The sequence below is a fragment of the Populus nigra genome, chromosome 5 (assembly GCF_951802175.1).
Source record: "Populus nigra chromosome 5, ddPopNigr1.1, whole genome shotgun sequence".
Classification (NCBI taxonomy): domain Eukaryota; kingdom Viridiplantae; phylum Streptophyta; class Magnoliopsida; order Malpighiales; family Salicaceae; genus Populus; species Populus nigra.
Window position 1 is genome coordinate 23,536,448 of NC_084856.1, and position 18,378 is coordinate 23,554,825.

Consider the following 18,378-nt stretch of genomic DNA (forward strand, 5'->3'; position numbering starts at 1 on the left):
CAAATAATATCTTTTTGTTTCTATGTTAAAAAATCATGATACCAAATAATATAGATACCTTTTCTTCCATTAAAAATTAACTTAGAATGCTAACCATGGCGTAGCCATGTGTTATACGAGAGAGATATATATATATATATATATATATATATATATATATATATGTATATATGTATATGTATATGTATATATGTATATGTATGTGTGCAATCACGGATTAATTAATGTAAAAGTCATCACACAAGTTTGTTTTTTCATTAATATACTTTTTTTTTTCAGTTTTAAGATTCATACTTAGAAATATTTTATTCTTTTGTATTGCTATTCTCTTGTGTTAAAAAATAATTTAATTTTTCCATCACTAGATATATCTAAAAACTGGTATAAATAATGAAATATCATATGTTCTTGTTGATTCTAGATATATCCCTCAGAGTCAGCATGCACTTGTTGCAGTCTTATGTCAAAAGATCAGTTAGTGAGAAGAAAAACCTTGAAAAAGTATTTGAATATTTTCAGTAACAGTCATAAGGTCCATATCCAAAGATACAAATAGTAAACAGAGAGAGAGTGAAGCATTCATTGAAGTCCAATCCTTTAATTAATTCATCCATCTATGCTTTGACAAAGTCGGTGGGCTGTGGGACCTTTCTTTCAAGCCTTTTGTTCTCATCAGCCGACAGGTATCCACGTGCTTAGTTCCTATTGATTCACACACACTTCTGCTTTACCCCCACCGCCCCCACTCTCTTCATTGGATTCCAAAGAACTGAGAAGTCAAAAAAAATAAAAGGAGAGAGGAGGGAGGAAAGAAAGACCTCCTCCACTCTCGTAAAAGGCCAAAAAAATATGAAGGTGGGCAGAGGGCTGACGACAGTGGTAGCGAGGAAAAAGGGACGTGAGGCAGTGAGAGGTTGAGTTTATCTGCGATCTCTCTAACAATCGACTCTATGAACTCTGACTCGTACCTGCAAATAAACATTCATACAAATTAAATCACGGATTAATTTGCTAATTCCTCATCATATCAACATAGAGGAGGAGGAGGAGGAGACATATACTACAAAAAAATTCAGCTTGGAATACATCGATGCAGATGGGTGGATGCTGAATTGACAAATTAAGAAACACGGCCAAACTTGTACAAAATCTACGTCTCAAGGTTTCTTCTATCCTCTGCAGGTCTGAATCGCTAAGGTTGAACTTTTTAAACTGCCGAGATTCTGGCCCCCTTCCCAGACTTGCTTGACCTTGCTAGATGATAGGTCAGCTCCAAGCTCAAAAACGGTTCCGATCAAAATTTAATTACACGGAAAACATCTCAGAGATATCCATCCCTATGTAAATACCTCATCTACTGATCAGAAAAGGGACTTGGTCCTTGAGGGAGGTTCACGTTTGCAAAGACTATTATTGATCTTAACATCATTTTTCTACTATTTTTCCAAAAGTCCATGAATTATTTTCCAATAAACATGGAACAAGAAAGGCTCTATTGCATGTGTCATTTGTCAACATGCATGAGTCCTAAGGAATACTCCTTGACAATCAATAAACACAACAACGTACTGCTGCATAACCTTTTAACATGATGATTAAGGCTGCTCGAACCAAGAACAAATCAAATTGTGAACAAATTAAGTTCCTCAGAGAACGCTATGTAGATAGCCCGAGTGATAAGAAGATGACCTACATTTAGAAGAATCATCTTTTTTACTACAAGCACCGATAAGCTGATGTGTTATCATTCATGGATGCTGTCGTGGGGGATTTAAAGGTGCTCTGGAGCTTGAAAGTCGTTTTTTAGCTGTCGTTTCAGTTTGTTCTAGTTTTATGGCTGTCCTTATGCAACTTAACCAGACTATATATGATGAATATTAAATGTCCAGCATGAGGTGATACCATGATTTCTGGTACTGGTGTTTGTGTGGATATACCATCAGAAATTTTCAATGCACAATCCTATGAGTAGGATTGAAATGTGCATGGTTGGTCTTTTTTAAAAGAACATGAAAACAAAAATTATTACATTTGAATTGAGGGTAATTAACGAACCAGCCCTTGTTTATCATCCTCAGATCCCGTTACTGTTTAAATAATTTGTAAGTTGAATGGCCATGATAGTTAAGTATGGATAAACAAGTCATACAATTATCAATAATTTGGAGATGCTGAAGCAAGCAAGAAGAATCCCATGCATGTGTTTCGAAGATGCCTAATGAATGGAGAGACAATACTACAGTAGCAATTGATTCACAGGCTCATCGCTACTTCAATTTGCTTAGGGGAGAGAGTTCTACATCGACCAGTGCACTTATGCAGAACACATTTGTTTTTTCTTTCTTTGATGAAGACACAGAAACGTTAGTGATTATAGCTTCATAAATGAAATCAAGGCATAGTTAGGTTTCTTATGTTTATTTTTTGACATTTCTAGAATGGCTTCAATGTTTTTGCTTCACGAAATGTAAAGCAGAACATCCTTTCCCTATACGTCATATCAAACACAGCCACAGGGCGCTGGACGTAAAACAGACAGTTATCTGAGATTGCTAGCAGTCTAGCACCATGACAATTGAAGTTGAGACTCCTAAGCAAATCGGAAACAAAACAAAAAAGCAGTTTCCTAGGAATTTCTGGTCAAATATCATCGTTTTCAATAGCTTGTTTAAATATTGGTGTCAATTGCATGCTTTCTTATTGATATGTGAACAACTAGAAAGGTTAAGAGATGGGAAATCTTGAACAAATTCTACTCGGAAGAGAGATAAGGCTTGTGCAGTTTCTCGGATCCAAATCAATAAGCTTGTCTCGATATTGAATCGGTGAAATAACCTTGGACCATATAAAACTTGTACAACAATATTGAGAATTCAATCTCTCAAGGTTAATTTCTAGCCTTTGAAAAAATCTGGCATAGAAGGGTGCTCACAATTGCTAAGGCTGGCATATTTTAAATCGATAAGATTCTTGTTTCGTTTCTAGATGATAGCTAGTTTAAATTTCTGCAGACAAAAAAAAGGAATGCAAGGATCTCAAAGTTCAAAACAACTATTCATCCCAATGCAGATATCTCATCTCCTAAGAAAGGAACTTGACGCCTGCCATGAGGAAGGTGCACTTTTCAGTTATTTTCAACTCCAGTCTCCAGAGTTATAAATCCTGAGCAATCTAAGTTTGGATTTCCTTGCAAAGACTCTGGAATTTAATTTACTGTCAAAACTAATCTTTCAGTCCAAGAGCATGCCTTCAATGTCTTCTTTTCTCTAGTAAATTGCAAGATTTCTTTCATTCTCGTCAAACGCTTTTCCCCTAGGATAGTTGGCAACCACGGTTCCAGGTAATTGAATGTCTTCTCACATGTTAACTAGCAAGAAAAAACAACCCCCTAGCTATGTGGCTCAACCGTGATGTTCGAGTATGGAATGATCAAGGTCAAATTAAGTATTCCTAAATGCTTAGCTGATTCAAAAATATAAGCTATCAATGTAATAAATTTCGAAGAAAAAAAAAATTAGTACCCGTCCTCTAAGACCATTCCTTCCATGTATGCAACTTCTTTAAGAGCCTCCCTCCACCCCTCCACCCTCTCCATCTGGTCCTTGAAACGTATCTGATGCTTAGCAAACTCTTCACCATACCTCCCTGTTTGGTTCCCCACCTCAGATGGATCAACATCGTAGAAAACTGGAAACACTATGTGCCAAAAGGATCCATCCCCAATCAGTTTGGGATTGAAATTTTGTTCTTGTTGTTATATGTGCTTTCTTTATTTCAATTTTTTTTCTTGATTGTACAGAGTTTTTGACCATATGATTAGATAGCCTTATTCAAGAGAAAACAATGAAGGGATGTGATGTACTAGAATCAATTGAAAACAGAGTAGGAATGTGATGTACCTGTCTTGTAGAACCATCCCTGCCACATCTGCAGCTTTTCTAAGAGCTGCCCTCCATTCGTCCACCCTCCCCATCTCACCCTCGAAGCTTTTCTCGTGTGCAGAAAACGCTTCGAAATATCTCCCTTCCTGGCTCCTGACTTCAGATGGATCCAAATGGTAAAATATGGGCAGCACAATGTGCCCACTAGCTCTTCTAGCATCCATGATCATGACGAGCTCGTCGAGGCACCGTGTTGAAGAAGCATAGTCCTTGGAAAACACAATGACAGATACCTTTGATTCCTGTATTGCTTTTCTGGTTTCTGAGCCGGTATTTTCTCCTCTTCGAATGCCATCATCGTTTCTAAACGTGCTAAGTCCTGCATAGGTGAGAGCTGAGTCGAGATGATCACTAAAATTCTTTCCTGTATCTTCATTGCTAAAGCTCAAGAACACAAGATCATCAGCCGTGCCAAAGAGAATTTTAAGAATCAAGCGACGGATGAATGAGAAGAAACCCATAAGTTTGATGAATAGAATACGTGAAAGATCAAAGAGGAGGATAAGAAAATCGAATTCTGTTGTGGAATTGCTACTGAAAAGGCAACGTTTTTACTTTTGAGGGTTAGCTTCAACTTCAAGTGTGTGAACCAGCAAAAGGTAGAACTGAGCAAGAGAAAAACGACTGCAAATATGGAAGGGAAAGTGTATGGCCGAAGTTCTCAGGAAGTTTCCTTTCTTTATTTGTTAAACTCGATATTCTGTCAGATGCTTTTTCTATTTTATTTTCCTTGGTTGGGTGGTGCCTAGCTGCCTGGTGCTCCATTCCATTCTATTTTTGACTTTGGAGGGTTAGCTTCAACAGTGTGAACCATCAAAAGGTGGCAGAGCTAAGCAAGAGCAAAAGGAGAGCTGCAAAATGGAAGGGAAAGTCTTGGGCTGAAGGTCTCAGGAAGTTTCCTTTTCTTTTTTAGGTATATTGTATTATATAATTTTTTTATTTTTAATATCAATATATTAAAATTATCAAAAATACTAAAAAAAATATTAATTTAATATATTTTCAAAACACAGTTAAATACAGTTACAAATATAAAAATAAATGATAATATACTCTTATTAAAAAAAAATCAAATGATTGAGAAAGTATAATTATGTATGCTATTAAACTTGTTTAAAATCATTTTCGCAAAATCTTCTTGAAAAGAAGCTGTTTTATTAATTAATTATGGTATTTTTTCTTTTAACAAAAAAAAAAGATAATAATATTCTTCACTTATAAAAAAAATATAGTTGCATATTAAATATCAAATACCATTTTTATCTTCTACAATTTTTCAAGAGCATCACACTTTTGTTTCCTGGTTTATGGGCCAAGCTTGGTTTGGGCTCTCTATGTGGCCTCGCTTGGATTTTTATTTGGATTTATCTTCGAGTCATAGGTCAACTTGGGTTTAGGTTTTGACCGGATCAAATCGGGTCAATCCTTTTTCTATTTTTTTCTTAAACCCATACTGGTTTATGCTTCAGGCCAGGCGAGTCCCAGTTTGACACACTGAGCCGATTTGAGTTTTATAACTAAAGTCATTATACTATTATTAATTTCAACTTTCAATATAAACTAAAAAAATTATAATACTCTCTAATTATCTTTTTAAAATATGACAATAATACATATTAAAAATAAAATAGATTTTTTATATTTTATTATATTTTGTTTACGATCAACAAAACAAGATATAAAAACAGCCTTATACATTACTATCAAATATAATTTTATCTTTGTCTCTTATTTTGTCTTGCCTCTTTTATTATTACTATCCTTTTCTTTTCTATTTCTAAGATGATAATCAAACATTTTCCTTGTGCCTTCTACATCTTAGTAGTAGTGTTGTCAATTCCTCCTATAAAATTTTTAATATTAATTTAATTATTGTCTTTGAAATAAAAAAATAATAATAAAAACATATAAAAACTTCTTGTTTTGAAAGCATATAAATTCATATCAAAACTTTCTTAAAAATAGATTTATTTATAGTTTCATTCATATTTTTCAATGAAATATATTTTTATCTTTTCTTTATAAAACACTAACTAAAAAAAACATATCCTCCATTCTATACAGTTTAGATCCATTTTATTTCTAAAGAGCTGACTAGCGCAATATTTTTTGGAATTTACAAGATAAATATAGAATCCATGATAAAATTGGTCATCATACAATAATTCCATGGTCAACTTGGAATTATAGTTAATTAAAAAAATATGATTTGAAAAATATAATTTATGTAGAAGAAAGCATTTATTTCACCTCACGGAGATATTTTCAAAAAATGCCACTCACAAATCACAATCTCTCACTAACACCATATACCGTATTTGTATATCATAAGATAGCTCTAGCATGCTTCAAAGTAAAAATATATTGTAACTCATAGCTTTGAGTTTGTTCGGGTTAGTCACTCGGATCTATTTAAGGTCTATTCTTATATGTACTTCATAAATTTAGCGGTCAAAGACACTAGTAATAAGGAGAGAACCTGTTGTAATGTCCTAGGTACATGCTTCTTGTAATTTGCAGGTAAGTTTTTCCTTAACGTATAGAGGTTCATTAATTGCCAGCTTGATCTTATGTTGGCAATGACTGTCTTACGGTTGGATTTTGATGCCCTTTTTAAGTGATTTTGTTTTGCAAGAAGGAAATACAGTTTCTGATTCAAGAGCTTGGCAGGCAGAGGACGGGGAAGGTTGCTGCTATTTTTGGTTTGTTTTGAAATAAATTTGGGAATGCTTAGTTGGGAAAACGTTACCGCTGAGTTGTACTGACATGATGGAAATGAACATATGTTCTGTTCCTCCTGAGTTTTCTACCAGTCCAAAAGCAATAAGGTTGTAGCTAGGGATTCTACTCTACAAAATGATGTTATCATTGCAGAGATTATAGAATCCATTGAAAAGGAATAGACAAGATGGAAATGTTGACAACGCATCAAGTCAATCTCGAAGTTACTTGCCTACTATTACTGGCAATAATAAAGCCATTACGGATAAGTTTAAGATCATATCCGAAGCGACCATTGAATTTAATTTAAGAAATGACAGATAAGAGAGAAGGCTTCCATTTAGGATCCTCCCTTTGAATAATCTCAATTTTAAGTTTTTAATATCTTTCAAATTACTTTGCATTAAACCAACCGAGTAAACATTATTTTAAGTTGAACCATATGATGCGCAGAGCTGGTCCAAGTTGAACAATATCTTACTCGAGTTCAAATACAATAGAAAAGATTTGGACCGGGTATTGCAATATCAAATTCACCGCAGAGGTATATATTTTTGTCTATTTAAACCAGAGGTATTGCATAATTTGTATGAGAAGAAAAGGGGAGGTGCAATGTTCGAGTATATTGCACATTAATAAATCATATAGTTCATTACAGTCCTATTGCAGAAGTTTCTTGTAAAGAAAGATGAAGAATAGTGAACTATGCAATGGAAGGATGTGGGGGTCTTAGGTGGCTATATAGAGTGATGTGATCACTCATAACTACAGGAAGTGGCTGCTTATGTTCACTGGTATGATTCAACATTTTCAAGCATTACTTGAATCAATGAAGAAGAGGAAGTAATCGATTTCTTAATTGCAAATAATTATTGAATTCATTTTTGGCATTTTCTATAGGAGCATCTGCTTAAGCCTTGTTCGAGCCCTCAGTCTCAAGAATGCATGTAGCTTGCACGCTATTTATTCCTTACCATCCTCCAATTAAGCCTTAGTGTATTTTCTCGGATTGGTGGCGTGATTAATTTACTAGCATGTTTCTATTAGTTAGTTGCGTCAATTAATGATGTTGGTTGTGTATCTAAGTCTAATGATGTTGCTTTTCAAGATTTCTGGTATTAGAGCTTGCATGTGGTCTAATTCAACTTCATATACCCTTTAGATACATGTTAGTCAATTACAGATTATTCAGCTAAGATGAATGAGTTGCAATTTACTGTATATCATTTTGTGGTCATGTTTGAAATTCAAGAGCTAGCCTGAGATGCCTGGCCTAAACAATTCCAGGAATGCATGAAAGCTTGTCTCTCTAATCGTTAATGAATGAAAAATGGTTATGTTTTCTTATGAACAAGTATTTGTGGATTGTTGGTGGCAAATTTGTAAATATATCATATATACCATTTATCAAATAAAAAAGTTGGGATTCTATTTATGGATTTATGCTTTTAACCCATTAAAAATGGGTTAATGGCATGTTTTGCCTCAGTATTATTTTTTATCCTTCCACCAGATTTTATTTTATTTTATTTAGAAGGTTTGGTATGCCTTTTCCTTGCAGTATACGAATACATGTGGAGTTTTGAGTGGTAGTTAAAAGCAGGAGGACATGACAGGAGTTGTCATGTTGTCTTGTAAGAAGAGAATACGGATGTAACACTGCAAAATGATGAACTGCAGATAAAAACAAATTTCATAGTGGAATAAGATGAAAAAAGTTGGGTTAATCCATAGCGAAAAAGAGAGAAAAATAGGAGCAGAGTAAGCACCTTATAAACATAACAAAAATCTATAAAACCTCCAGAAATTTCTAGGACTTGATATGAATAACTTGGATCCATTCAAGTCACGAATATCTAAAAGAGCAATCCCCACAAGCACTTTTTAACAATGAAGAAAATATTAGTAAAATGAAATGATTTTTTCAGAAGTTTCTACACTCTAAATCATTAACTTTCCATTCCAGGTTTCACTTCTTTTCCCCACACACAAATCATATTTCTTGTAGTGAGAATTGGATTCTTTTTATTAGATTTCTTGCATTTCTCGTTTTTAAGAAAAATGTTTCTATAGGTTGGGTTTCATAACAGGTGGTTGGTATCTCTGTATCTTTCCAAGATGCCGATATTGTTTATAGCTTCTTTGATGGCTTATCCATGCACGATGAAAGATTTTTTGTGAATGGATTTTGTATCTGTGTACACAAGCTTCTTGCATCACCTTCAATCTCTTGCTAAAACCTGTTGAAACTTGAAGAATGTTATTTGTTTCTCATATCATTGCAAGGGGGATTTGCTGCAATTGTTCTCTATGGAACTTCATTGATTGATAATCCAACGTTATGCTTTTTTCAGATTTTTGATAATAAGCGTTCTTGGAAAAGATCCTTATATGTGTTTATCAGTTGAAATGTTTTTCTTTTGTGTAAATTTCTTGTTTCAAAGATGCATTTCTTAGCTCTCATTTTGTTGATAATAAGCCAACTGTTCCCAAGATCAATCATGCCATTGAAGCTGCAGGGATAGCAAATGTTGTGAGCAAGTGGTTTCCAGTGTGGAGATTTGATATGCAATCTTTTAATATTGATAATTGTTCTTCTCTCACTCTGTACCATGTTATGTTTAGCACAAACCAATATGCAGAGATGGTGAGAAACCATGAAGCAACATTTTATCATACTTGAAGGGACAGGAAAAGTGCATCAATGCTTGAAGTTGAATTGGACATGATGATAATAGAAATTATTGCTGCATATGCTAAAACAAGATGGGATTTCACTGTTCAGTTCATATACAGTGAAACCCATTTTGTTTCTTGCATTCTCGTCATTGAATTTTTTTAATCCTAATTTCACCCTCTCAAATTATATTAGCATGGCTTTGTATGTTGATATTTCTTTCAATTTGTATTTTTTTTTTTTTACACATACATGGTGTTTGGGGGGGTATTTCGAGGATGTTCTGGTTATGAATTAAATACCAATCTTGCAAAATAAATCTCTATATATAGTTAAATATAGAAATTAAAAGAAGAAGGATAGAAATTAATAAAAACAAACCCCATTTAGATATTGGCATGAAAAACTTATATTTGCTCTCTATAGTTTTTAATTAATCTATTGTTTGATCCCTGTTAATTTAGCATTTCAAATTTTGATCTCAAACTTAATTTGTTTTTCATTTTAGTTTTTTGAATGCTGAGAGAAGATAGACAAAATCACTAAAATATATTAAGGGGAGAGATAGTAGTCTGATATGGATATTCCAGTCACCAAAAAAGATTATCATGGTGTCAATGTTTCTATTTAAATTTTAATGAATACTTTCTCTTATTTTTTAAAATTGTTTGGTTAATCTTTTTAATGTTTTTAACAGTTTTTTTTAATTTTATAATGCTTTAAAGAGATTATTGTAATTTATATTTTTTCATTTTATAGTTTACATAAATAAATTATGTTTATGTGATGTATTTTTTTTAAAAAAAAATTATCCTTAACTGCTAGAATCAACTTTTAATATATAATAAATAAAAATATATAAAATACAAAGGACAATCGGGTTAAATATTTACATCTGCATTTAATTTTTACTATACTAGAATTATTAGCTTTTCACTTTAATATTTAATTAGCATTAACAATTATTTTTTATTTGTTGATTCATATATTTTTTAATTTATTTTATTAAACACAAACAATATATTTTCATTTCTATGTTAGAAAATAAATCATGACACCCGAAAATACACACTTTTTCAAGCATTGAAAATTAACTTATAATCCTAATCATGGCTTAATTTTAGAGACTTATGTGATGACTTCTACATACATTAATTAATCTTTGATTGCACATATTATGTTATGTTATGGGTTTTTTTTCTATTGTGGTTTGCGTGGTATTTATAAAATCAATGGCAAGTTTGTTGATTAAAAAAGCATGTTTTTTCTTTAATACACTTTTTTCAGTTTTAAGATTCATACTTGGAAATATTTTATATTCTTTTTTATTGTTATTCTTTCGTAGTGTTTAAAAACAATTTAAAAATTTAGCAAGAATATAGTTGAGAAGAACCCTAAGCATGCACTTACTTGTAGCAGTCATATGTCAAAAGATCACTTAGACTTTGATTATGCATCTCATCATCTCATTTTGAGCTCAAAATTCTTGAAAAAGTTAACACTCATAAGGATGGATCCAAAGATACAAATTGTCAAAAAAAAAAAAAAAAGGAGAGAAGCATTCATTGAAGTACAATCCTTTAATTAATTCATCCATCTATGCTTTGACAAAGTCGGTGGGCTGTGGGACCTTTCTTTCAAGCCTTTTGTTCTCATCAGCCGACAGGTATCCACGTGCTTAGTTCCTATTGATTCACACACACTTCTGCTTTACCCCCACCGCCCCCCCTCTCTCTTTTTATTTTTTTTGTCTTTCTGAGAGGGCCCAATATTTTTTAGATTGGGACTTCTCAGAAAGACAAAAAAAATAAAAAGAGAGAGGGGGTCTGAAAGACAGACCTCCTCCACTCTCGTAAAAGACCAAGAAAATATGAAGGTGGGCGGAGGGCCGCCGACAGTGGTAACGAGGACGGAGGGGCGTGAGGCAGTGAGAAGTTGAGTTTATCTGCGATCTCTTTAACAATCGACTCTATGAACTTTGACTCATACCTGCAAACACACATTCATACAAATTAAATCACGGATTAATTTGCTAATTCCTCATCAGATCAACATACAAGAAGAAGAAGAAGAAGAAGAGACATATCCTACAAAAATAATTCAGCTTGGAATACATCGATGCAAATGGGTGGATGCTGAATTGACAAATTAAGATACACGACCAAATTAACTTGTACAAAATCCAAGTCTCAAGGTTTCTTCTATCCTCTGCAGGTCTAGAATTATTACGGTTGACCTTTTTAAACTGCCAAGATTCTGGTCTCCTTGCCAGACTTGCTTGACCTTGCTAGATGTGATAGGTCAGCTTCAAGCTCAAAAACGGTTCCGATCAAAATTTAATTACACGGCAAACATCTCAGAGATATCCATCCCTATGTAACCACCTCATCTAATGATCAGAAAAGGGACTTAGTCCTTGAGGCAGGTCCATGTTTGCAAAGACTGTTATTGATCTTAACATTATTTTTCTACTATTTTTTCAAAGTCCATGAATTATTTTTCAATAAACATGGAACAAAAAGGCTCCATTGCATGTGTCATTTGTCAACATGCATGAGTCCTAAGGAATACTCCTTGACAATCAATAAACACAACAACGTAGTGCTGCATAACCTTTTAACATGATGATTAAGGCAGCTCGAACCAAGAACAAATCAAATTGTGAACAAATTAAGTTCCTAAGAGAATGCTATGTAGATAGACCGAGTGATAAAAGGATGACCTACGTTCCATGAATCATCTTTTTTTAACTAAATACAGGGTAAACAAAAATGAGAGTTCATGGATGCTGTCGTGGGGGATTTAAAGGCGTTCTCTAGCTTGAAACTTGAAAGTCATTTTTTAGCTGTTGTTTCAGTTTGTTCTAGTTTCATGGCTGTCCTTGTGCAACTTAACCAGACTATATATGATGATGATTAAATGTCCAGCATGAGGTGATACCATCAGAAATTTTCAATGCACAATCCTAAGAGTAGGATTGAAATGTGCTTGGTCGGTCTTTTCAAAAAGAACATGAAAAACAAAAATAATTACATTTGAATTGAGGCTGGTTAACGAACCAGCCCTTGTTTATCATCCTCAGATCCCGTTACTGTTTAAATAACTTGTAAGTTGAATGGCCATGATAGTTAAGTATGGATAAACACGTCATACAATTATCAATGATTTGAAGATGCTGAAGCAAGCAAGAAGAATACCATGCATGTGTTTCGAAGATGCCTAACGAATCGAGAGACAATACTACAGTAGCAATTGATTCACAGGCTCATCGCTACTTCAATTGGCTTATGAGAGAGAGTTCTACATCGACCAGTGCACTTATGCAGAACACCTTTGTTTTTTCCTTTCTTTGAAGAAGATACAGAAACGTTTGTGATTATAGCTTCAGTAATGAAATCAAGGCAGAGTTAGGTTTCTTCCGTTTATTTTTTGGCATTTCCAGAATGGCTTCAACGTTTTTGCTTCACGAAATGAAAAGGGTTATCAAAACATCCTTTCCCTATACGTCATATCAAACACAGCCTCAGGTTCTGGACATAAAACAGACAGTTAACTGAGATTACTAGCAGTCTAGCACCATGACAATTGAAGTTAAGGCATCGTTTTCAATATGCTGGTACCAACTGCATGCTTTTTATTGACATTTGAACAACTAGAGGTTAAGAGATGGGAAATCTTTAACAAAATCTACTCGGAAGAGAGATAAGGCATGTGCAGTTTCTAGGATCCAAATCAATAAGCTTGTCTCGATATTGAATCGGTGAAGTAACCTTGACCATATTAAACTTGTACAACAAAATTGAAGATTCAATCTCTCAAGGTTAATTTCTAGCGTTTGAGAAAATCTGGCATGGAAAGGGTCTCACAATTGCTAAGGCTGGCATATTTTAAATCGATAAGATTCTTGTTTTGCTTCTAGATAATAGCCAGTTTAAATTTCTACAGACAAAAACTGGAATGCAAAGATCTCAGGTCAAAACAATTTTCATCCCACCGCAGATATCTCATCTCCTAAGAAAGGAACTTGACGCCAGCCATGTGGAAGGTGTACTTTACACTTATTTTTAACTCCAGAGTTATAAATCCTGAGCAATCCAAGTTTGGATTTCCTTGCAAAGACTCTGGAATTTAATTTACTTTCAAAACTAATTTTTGAAATATCCAAGAGCATCCCTTCAATGTCTGCATTTCTCTTGTAAATTGCAAGATTTCTTTCATTCTCGTCAAACTCTATTCCCCAGGGATAGTTGGCTGTATTAGTCTCGTGCAATCACGGTTCCAGGTAATTGAATGTCTTCTCACATGTTAACTAGCACGAAAAAACAACCCCCTAGCTATGTGGCTCAACAGTGATGTTCAAGTATGGAATGATCAAGGTCAAATTAAGTATTCCTAAATGCTTAGCTGATTCAAAAATATAAGCTATCAATGTAATAAAGTTTTAAAGAAAAAAGAAGAAGTTAAAGTCTTTAAGAAATTGGAATGTGAAATTCAATTACTCTAATATAATTTTTCTACGTTTAACCTTTACCATTCATGTATGTATAAAAACCTTCAGTTTTTTTAATTTGTTCCCTACAAATGGAATTCTTCTTGTTCGAATTAGTGATATTAATTGTTCTTTTAAAAAGGAAAAAAAGCTCTCTAAGCCTGTATTCTCTGGACTTTGATGAACAGATAACAGCTTGGAAAGGAATTAGTTATCTACCTGTCTTGTTTCCACTCCTTTCCTTTCAGGTCTGCAGCTTCTTTAAGAGCGGCCCTCCAACTTTCTACTCTAGCCATTTCCTTATGGAAGCTTTTTTCGTGTTTAGCAAATGCTTCTTCAAACAACCCTTTCTGTTTCCTGACCTCCGACGGATTAACGTTGTAAAAAACGGGAAGCACAAAGAGCCCAGTTGTTTTCCTAGCATCAATGATGAGCACAAGCTGGTCCAGGCACTTTGTTGAAGAAGCATAGTCTTTAGAAAACACAACAACCGATATCCTGGATTCCTGTATCGCTCTCTTGATATCAGACTTTTGTCCTGTGTAAATTCCACCATCATCTCCAAAAGTGCGAATCCCAGCATAATTGAGGTCTTTGTAGAGATGATCGGCAAAATGCTTGCCAATTTCTTGGTGGTTAAAACTCAAGAAAACATCATTAGCCTTTCCAGAAAGGAAAAGCATCAAGAGATTGATAACTGAGAGCAAACACATTGGACTGGTTGGTGAATTCATGATTCCGAAACTAGAAGGATGGAAGTTTCCGATGGGAATGGAGTGAAACGGCAACGCTGGGAGGATTTTCAGGGTGTGATCCGTCAGACTGCTGGTAACTGGAAGTGGAAGAACGAGAAAGGAGAAAGGGTTTTTTTCGAATAGTTTAGGAAGTTTCGTTTCCTATGTAAAATTAGTGCGCCCATGGCCCAGATTTGATATGTTTGATCCAATTAATATTGATTTAGAATTGGGTTTCTTTTGAAGAAACAGGGCCTGTAGTCCATCAAACGGAAAATCAAAACCTAGGTCAACAGTCACTTTTTTAGTCGAGATATTTTCTAATACTACTGTATAACTATTTATTGTTGTAGTATGTATAAACTAAAAGTAGTGATTTTATATTCTGTCACTTTAGATCTCAATGGTGATTTTAAAAAAAAAAAATCAATTTGGTATTTCAATTTTTTTTACGACTAAACCCTTTTTACCCCCAATTAATAACCAATTGCATATTATTTTGGGAGATAACATTGAATTGAGAAATAGAGAACTAAAATGACAAAAATAAATAAAATAGGTGGTAGCTTTGAAATTTTTTTGAAAAATTCATTTTAATCCCTCATATTTTTAGCTATTAGTTAATCAGTCCCTTTAAATTTTAAAAATTCAATTTTAGTTAAATACTTCAATTTCCTCCTTTTCTTCAGTTATTTTTTTGGTGGAGGAGAGAGGAGCTCGCAAGATTCCACACAAAGCGAGAAAGTTGTCAATGATGGCGATTTCAACTATCAAAATAATTGATTTTTTTGTATCAAATAGTTTTACATGATAACAGAAGTTCAGATTAACTATTTTTTTTTACCTTTAAAGTACCAAAAAAATATCCGAGCCCAGAAATATTTTTTTGCGGAGGAGAGGGGCTCGCAAGATTCCGATGCTGAGTGAGAAAGTTGTTAATGATGATGATTTCAACTACTAAAATAATTGATTTTTGTGTCAAATGATTTCAGGAGTTCAGATTAAGTGTGTTTTTTTTTTCACCTTGAAAGCACCTAAAAAATATCTGAGCTCAGAAATATTTTTTTTTATTTCAGGCTAATTTTGGATTTTAGAGAAACTTTTAGTGTTTTTTAAGACCATAAATTAGTTTAACAAGGTTTCTAGAGTGTTACATAGGTGTTTTGTGTTAAAAATATGATGAAAATGAGTTTCGGGATCAAACATATAGAAACACTATTTTTCTAGTGTACTACAATGGTCAGAATCTAAGTTTTAAACGAAGCATCGTTTTAAAAAAAAAACAATTAGGTCAAATGACATGTCACCTACCCTATTAACTTAAAAAAAAATTAAAGGCCAGTACTCGTGCGTCCGACCTTGCAGGCCCACGCACAGGCCCTTTCTTGATGTATCAAACGCATGGCTTAGCTTTCCAAGCCCAGCAGTACCTAGCTTCATTTTTTTTATTAATACTTTTTTATTTTAAAAAAAAATTAAAATTTATTTTGGATTTAAATTTGATATCAAAAAAGAAAATAAGAAAAATTACCAACTCCAGTTAACTTTTTAAACACATGACCAAGTTATCTGATCAAAAACACTATACAAGAAAGAATTATGAAGCTCAATCTCTTGTATATGAAACGTTGAATGATGAAATCAAAAGAAAAATACACAAAAAATTAAAAAAATATAGCAATTAAAAGAATAAGGGTTAAGATGGAAATTAAAAAATAAATTAAAGGGCAACAACAATTTATCAATTTGAAAGTTAAATTGAAAAGAATAAAAATATTAACAAAAGAAAAAAATCAAAAGAATGAAGATCGAAATAGAAAAAAATACATTATCAACTTAAATTGAAGAGTAAAATTAAAAACAATAAAAGGGTCGAGAAAAAAAATCACAAGTCCAAAGAATAAGAATCAAATTGAAAACATCAATACATGATAAAAAAAAAAAATAACATGTAGAATTTTTCAACATGTTTTTTACATAAAAAATTCTTAAATATAAATCGAGAAACTTATGCATGTATTGAATTAATTAAATCAAGAACCATTGTGTAAAGAAAAGAAAGAAAAGTCATTAACAATAAATAAAAACAAAATTGAAAAACTGAGAGACAAATATAAACAGAACATTTAACGAGTCATTTACATGGTTGTGTTTAATAAATTTATTTATTAAAATCAATTTGTAATAGAAATCAACACACATAAAATTTATTGAATACAGTAAAAGAAAATAAATATTATGCAAGGCTGCACATTAAAATATTATAAAACTAAATATTTTTCATTTTTAAAACAAATTTAATCTAAAAAAATATTAAAAAAATTACATTATCAACCCCTTTAAAAATTAAACACATCCAATATATTTAAAAAATAATCTCTATTTAAAAAAAGCTAAATAGAAAAAAAAAGTAAAACACAAACTTCAAAATCATTTTAAAAAAGGTTTTAATTAAAAAAAAATTAAAATAAAACAATCAAGACGTTGATGGACCTAGTAAGCAACAAGTCAAACATCTGGTTCATGAAGAAAGGGCCCAGCACAGAGCTACAGGATTAGGCCCGTGAGTGCAACCCTTTATTTTTTTATGTGAATGAGGTAAATGACAAGCCCGCCTTTATTTCTTTTTAAGTTAAAAGTGTGAATGATTTTTTGTTGAAAAAAATAGACGACACATCATCTAAAACACCCTAGTGATTGAAAAAGGAGGGTTGTTATTTTTTTTCTTCTAAAAACCTATTTTCGACTTATTTTTTTACCTAAAAAACCCAGAAAACAAGATAATAACCTTGTCAAACTAATCTGACCTTCAAAAAGTAAAAAACCACCTTAAAATCCAATACTACAAATCTTATCAAGCTTAAATTTTTTTATATATTTTCAAGTAAACAAAAAACACATTATTTAAACTCATAAAACCATTTTGCACTTTTAAAATTAAAATTCTTTTCCCGGCCAGAATCTTTTTTTACCCGTTTGAGGCCGGTAATTTTTATTTTCACACTATAGAAGGCCCAACTACTAATTTCTCCTTGACATACCGACAAAACAAAAGGAAAGGAGAAGCTATGCCTAGGAATTACCAATACCAAAGCCTGTACGGCCTATGATCCGTCCTGAGAGGGGACAGGTTAATTTCCGATATCAATTTAATTTTTAAAAATTAAAACATTTTTTGAAGAAAGAAAATTAAACTGAGTTTAAACGAGTCAACTACTCCAACCTAGGGTAGATCTTGTGGATACTTGTCAAATACAAGCATCAGATTGCTCCTGTCGTTTGGGATTGGGTTTTTGGTCTCAAGCTTTATTTATTTCAATTTTTTTCTAGGCTGATTGTGTTCATCCTTTGGTGCTAACCTGTAGGGAGCTTTTGACCAATGATTAGATTGTCTAATTCAGAATGCATAAGAACTAGGATTGCTCCTGAAAATAAATTGTTCTGTCCTTGCCTGCTTAAAAGTTTATTACCTAAAAAAAACGTCTTCCTTAACTTGTGTTGCCTAGGTATTACTAGAATCAGGAGGAAACAGGAATATGATGAACCAGTTTTGTAGAACCATCCCTGCCATCTGCAGCTTCTTTAAGAGCTGCCCTTCACTCTTCCACCCTCTCCATCTCAACCTGGAAGCCTTGCTCGTATGACGAAAATGCTTCATGATATCTCCCTTCCTGGTTCCTAACTTCAGATGGACCCAAATGGTAAAATATGGGCAGCAAAATGTGCCCTCCAAGCATCCATGATCATTACAATTTAGTCTGTTTTGAGCTTTTGTTTCAGTTAGTCCTAGTTTTATGGCTGTCCTTATGCAACTTC

General features: G+C 33.1%; 3 protein-coding genes across 7 annotated transcripts in view; all 3 read right to left on the minus strand.

Annotated features, from left to right (window-relative positions):
• The window catches only part of LOC133693331 (disease resistance protein RPV1-like), a 33,210-nt gene that overhangs the window by 12,360 nt on the left and 2,472 nt on the right, over positions 1-18,378 (minus strand). Inside the window, exon 2 of one of the 3 annotated variants that reach the window (XM_062114526.1) lies at positions 17,827-18,240. The exons of 1 other annotated variant lie outside the window; for it this stretch is intronic. In XM_062114526.1, coding sequence (XP_061970510.1) covers positions 18,159-18,240 — 82 coding nt within the window. In that variant the 3' untranslated portion in view covers positions 17,827-18,158. Of the gene's footprint in view, positions 1-17,826; positions 18,245-18,378 lie in introns of those variants that run through there. One more of the 3 variants, XM_062114529.1, reaches the window with a different exon arrangement.
• On the minus strand, positions 494-4,821 carry LOC133694041 (disease resistance protein RPV1-like). 3 transcript variants are annotated; one of them, XR_009842215.1, is made up of 3 exons: positions 3,900-4,821; positions 3,522-3,645; positions 494-968 (listed from the first exon to the last, which is right to left on the minus strand). XR_009842215.1 is itself a non-coding variant. In XM_062115461.1 (3 exons), the coding sequence occupies exons 1-3, from the start codon at positions 4,099-4,101 to the stop codon at positions 752-754; spliced, it is 594 nt and encodes a 197-aa protein (XP_061971445.1). In that variant the 5' UTR covers positions 4,102-4,821; the 3' UTR covers positions 494-751. The 3 variants fall into 3 exon arrangements, 2 of the variants coding, with proteins under 2 accessions (XP_061971445.1, XP_061971444.1); XM_062115461.1 differs by having other exon boundaries at positions 3,522-3,696; XM_062115460.1 differs by lacking the exon at positions 3,522-3,645.
• Positions 10,764-14,724, minus strand: LOC133693328 (TMV resistance protein N-like). Its single transcript, XM_062114521.1, has 2 exons — positions 14,048-14,724; positions 10,764-11,328 (listed from the first exon to the last, which is right to left on the minus strand). Exons 1-2 carry the CDS (start codon positions 14,560-14,562, stop codon positions 11,130-11,132), a joined length of 714 nt encoding a protein of 237 aa, XP_061970505.1. The 5' UTR covers positions 14,563-14,724; the 3' UTR covers positions 10,764-11,129.

Bases quoted from the DNA above. Each gene is read 5' to 3' on its own strand.
- LOC133694041 (XM_062115460.1), bottom strand. From the start codon at position 4,402: ATGGGTTTCTTCTCATTCATCCGTCGCTTGATTCTTAAAATTCTCTTT. The intron at 969-3,899 runs GTACATCACATT...GTTTATTTGCAG, and splicing joins GGGATGGTTCTACAAGACAG to GTACGAGTCAGAGTTCATAG.
- LOC133693328 (XM_062114521.1), bottom strand. From the start codon at position 14,562: ATGAATTCACCAACCAGTCCAATGTGTTTGCTCTCAGTTATCAATCTC. The intron at 11,329-14,047 runs GTAGATAACTAA...GTGTGTTTGCAG, and splicing joins AAGGAGTGGAAACAAGACAG to GTATGAGTCAAAGTTCATAG.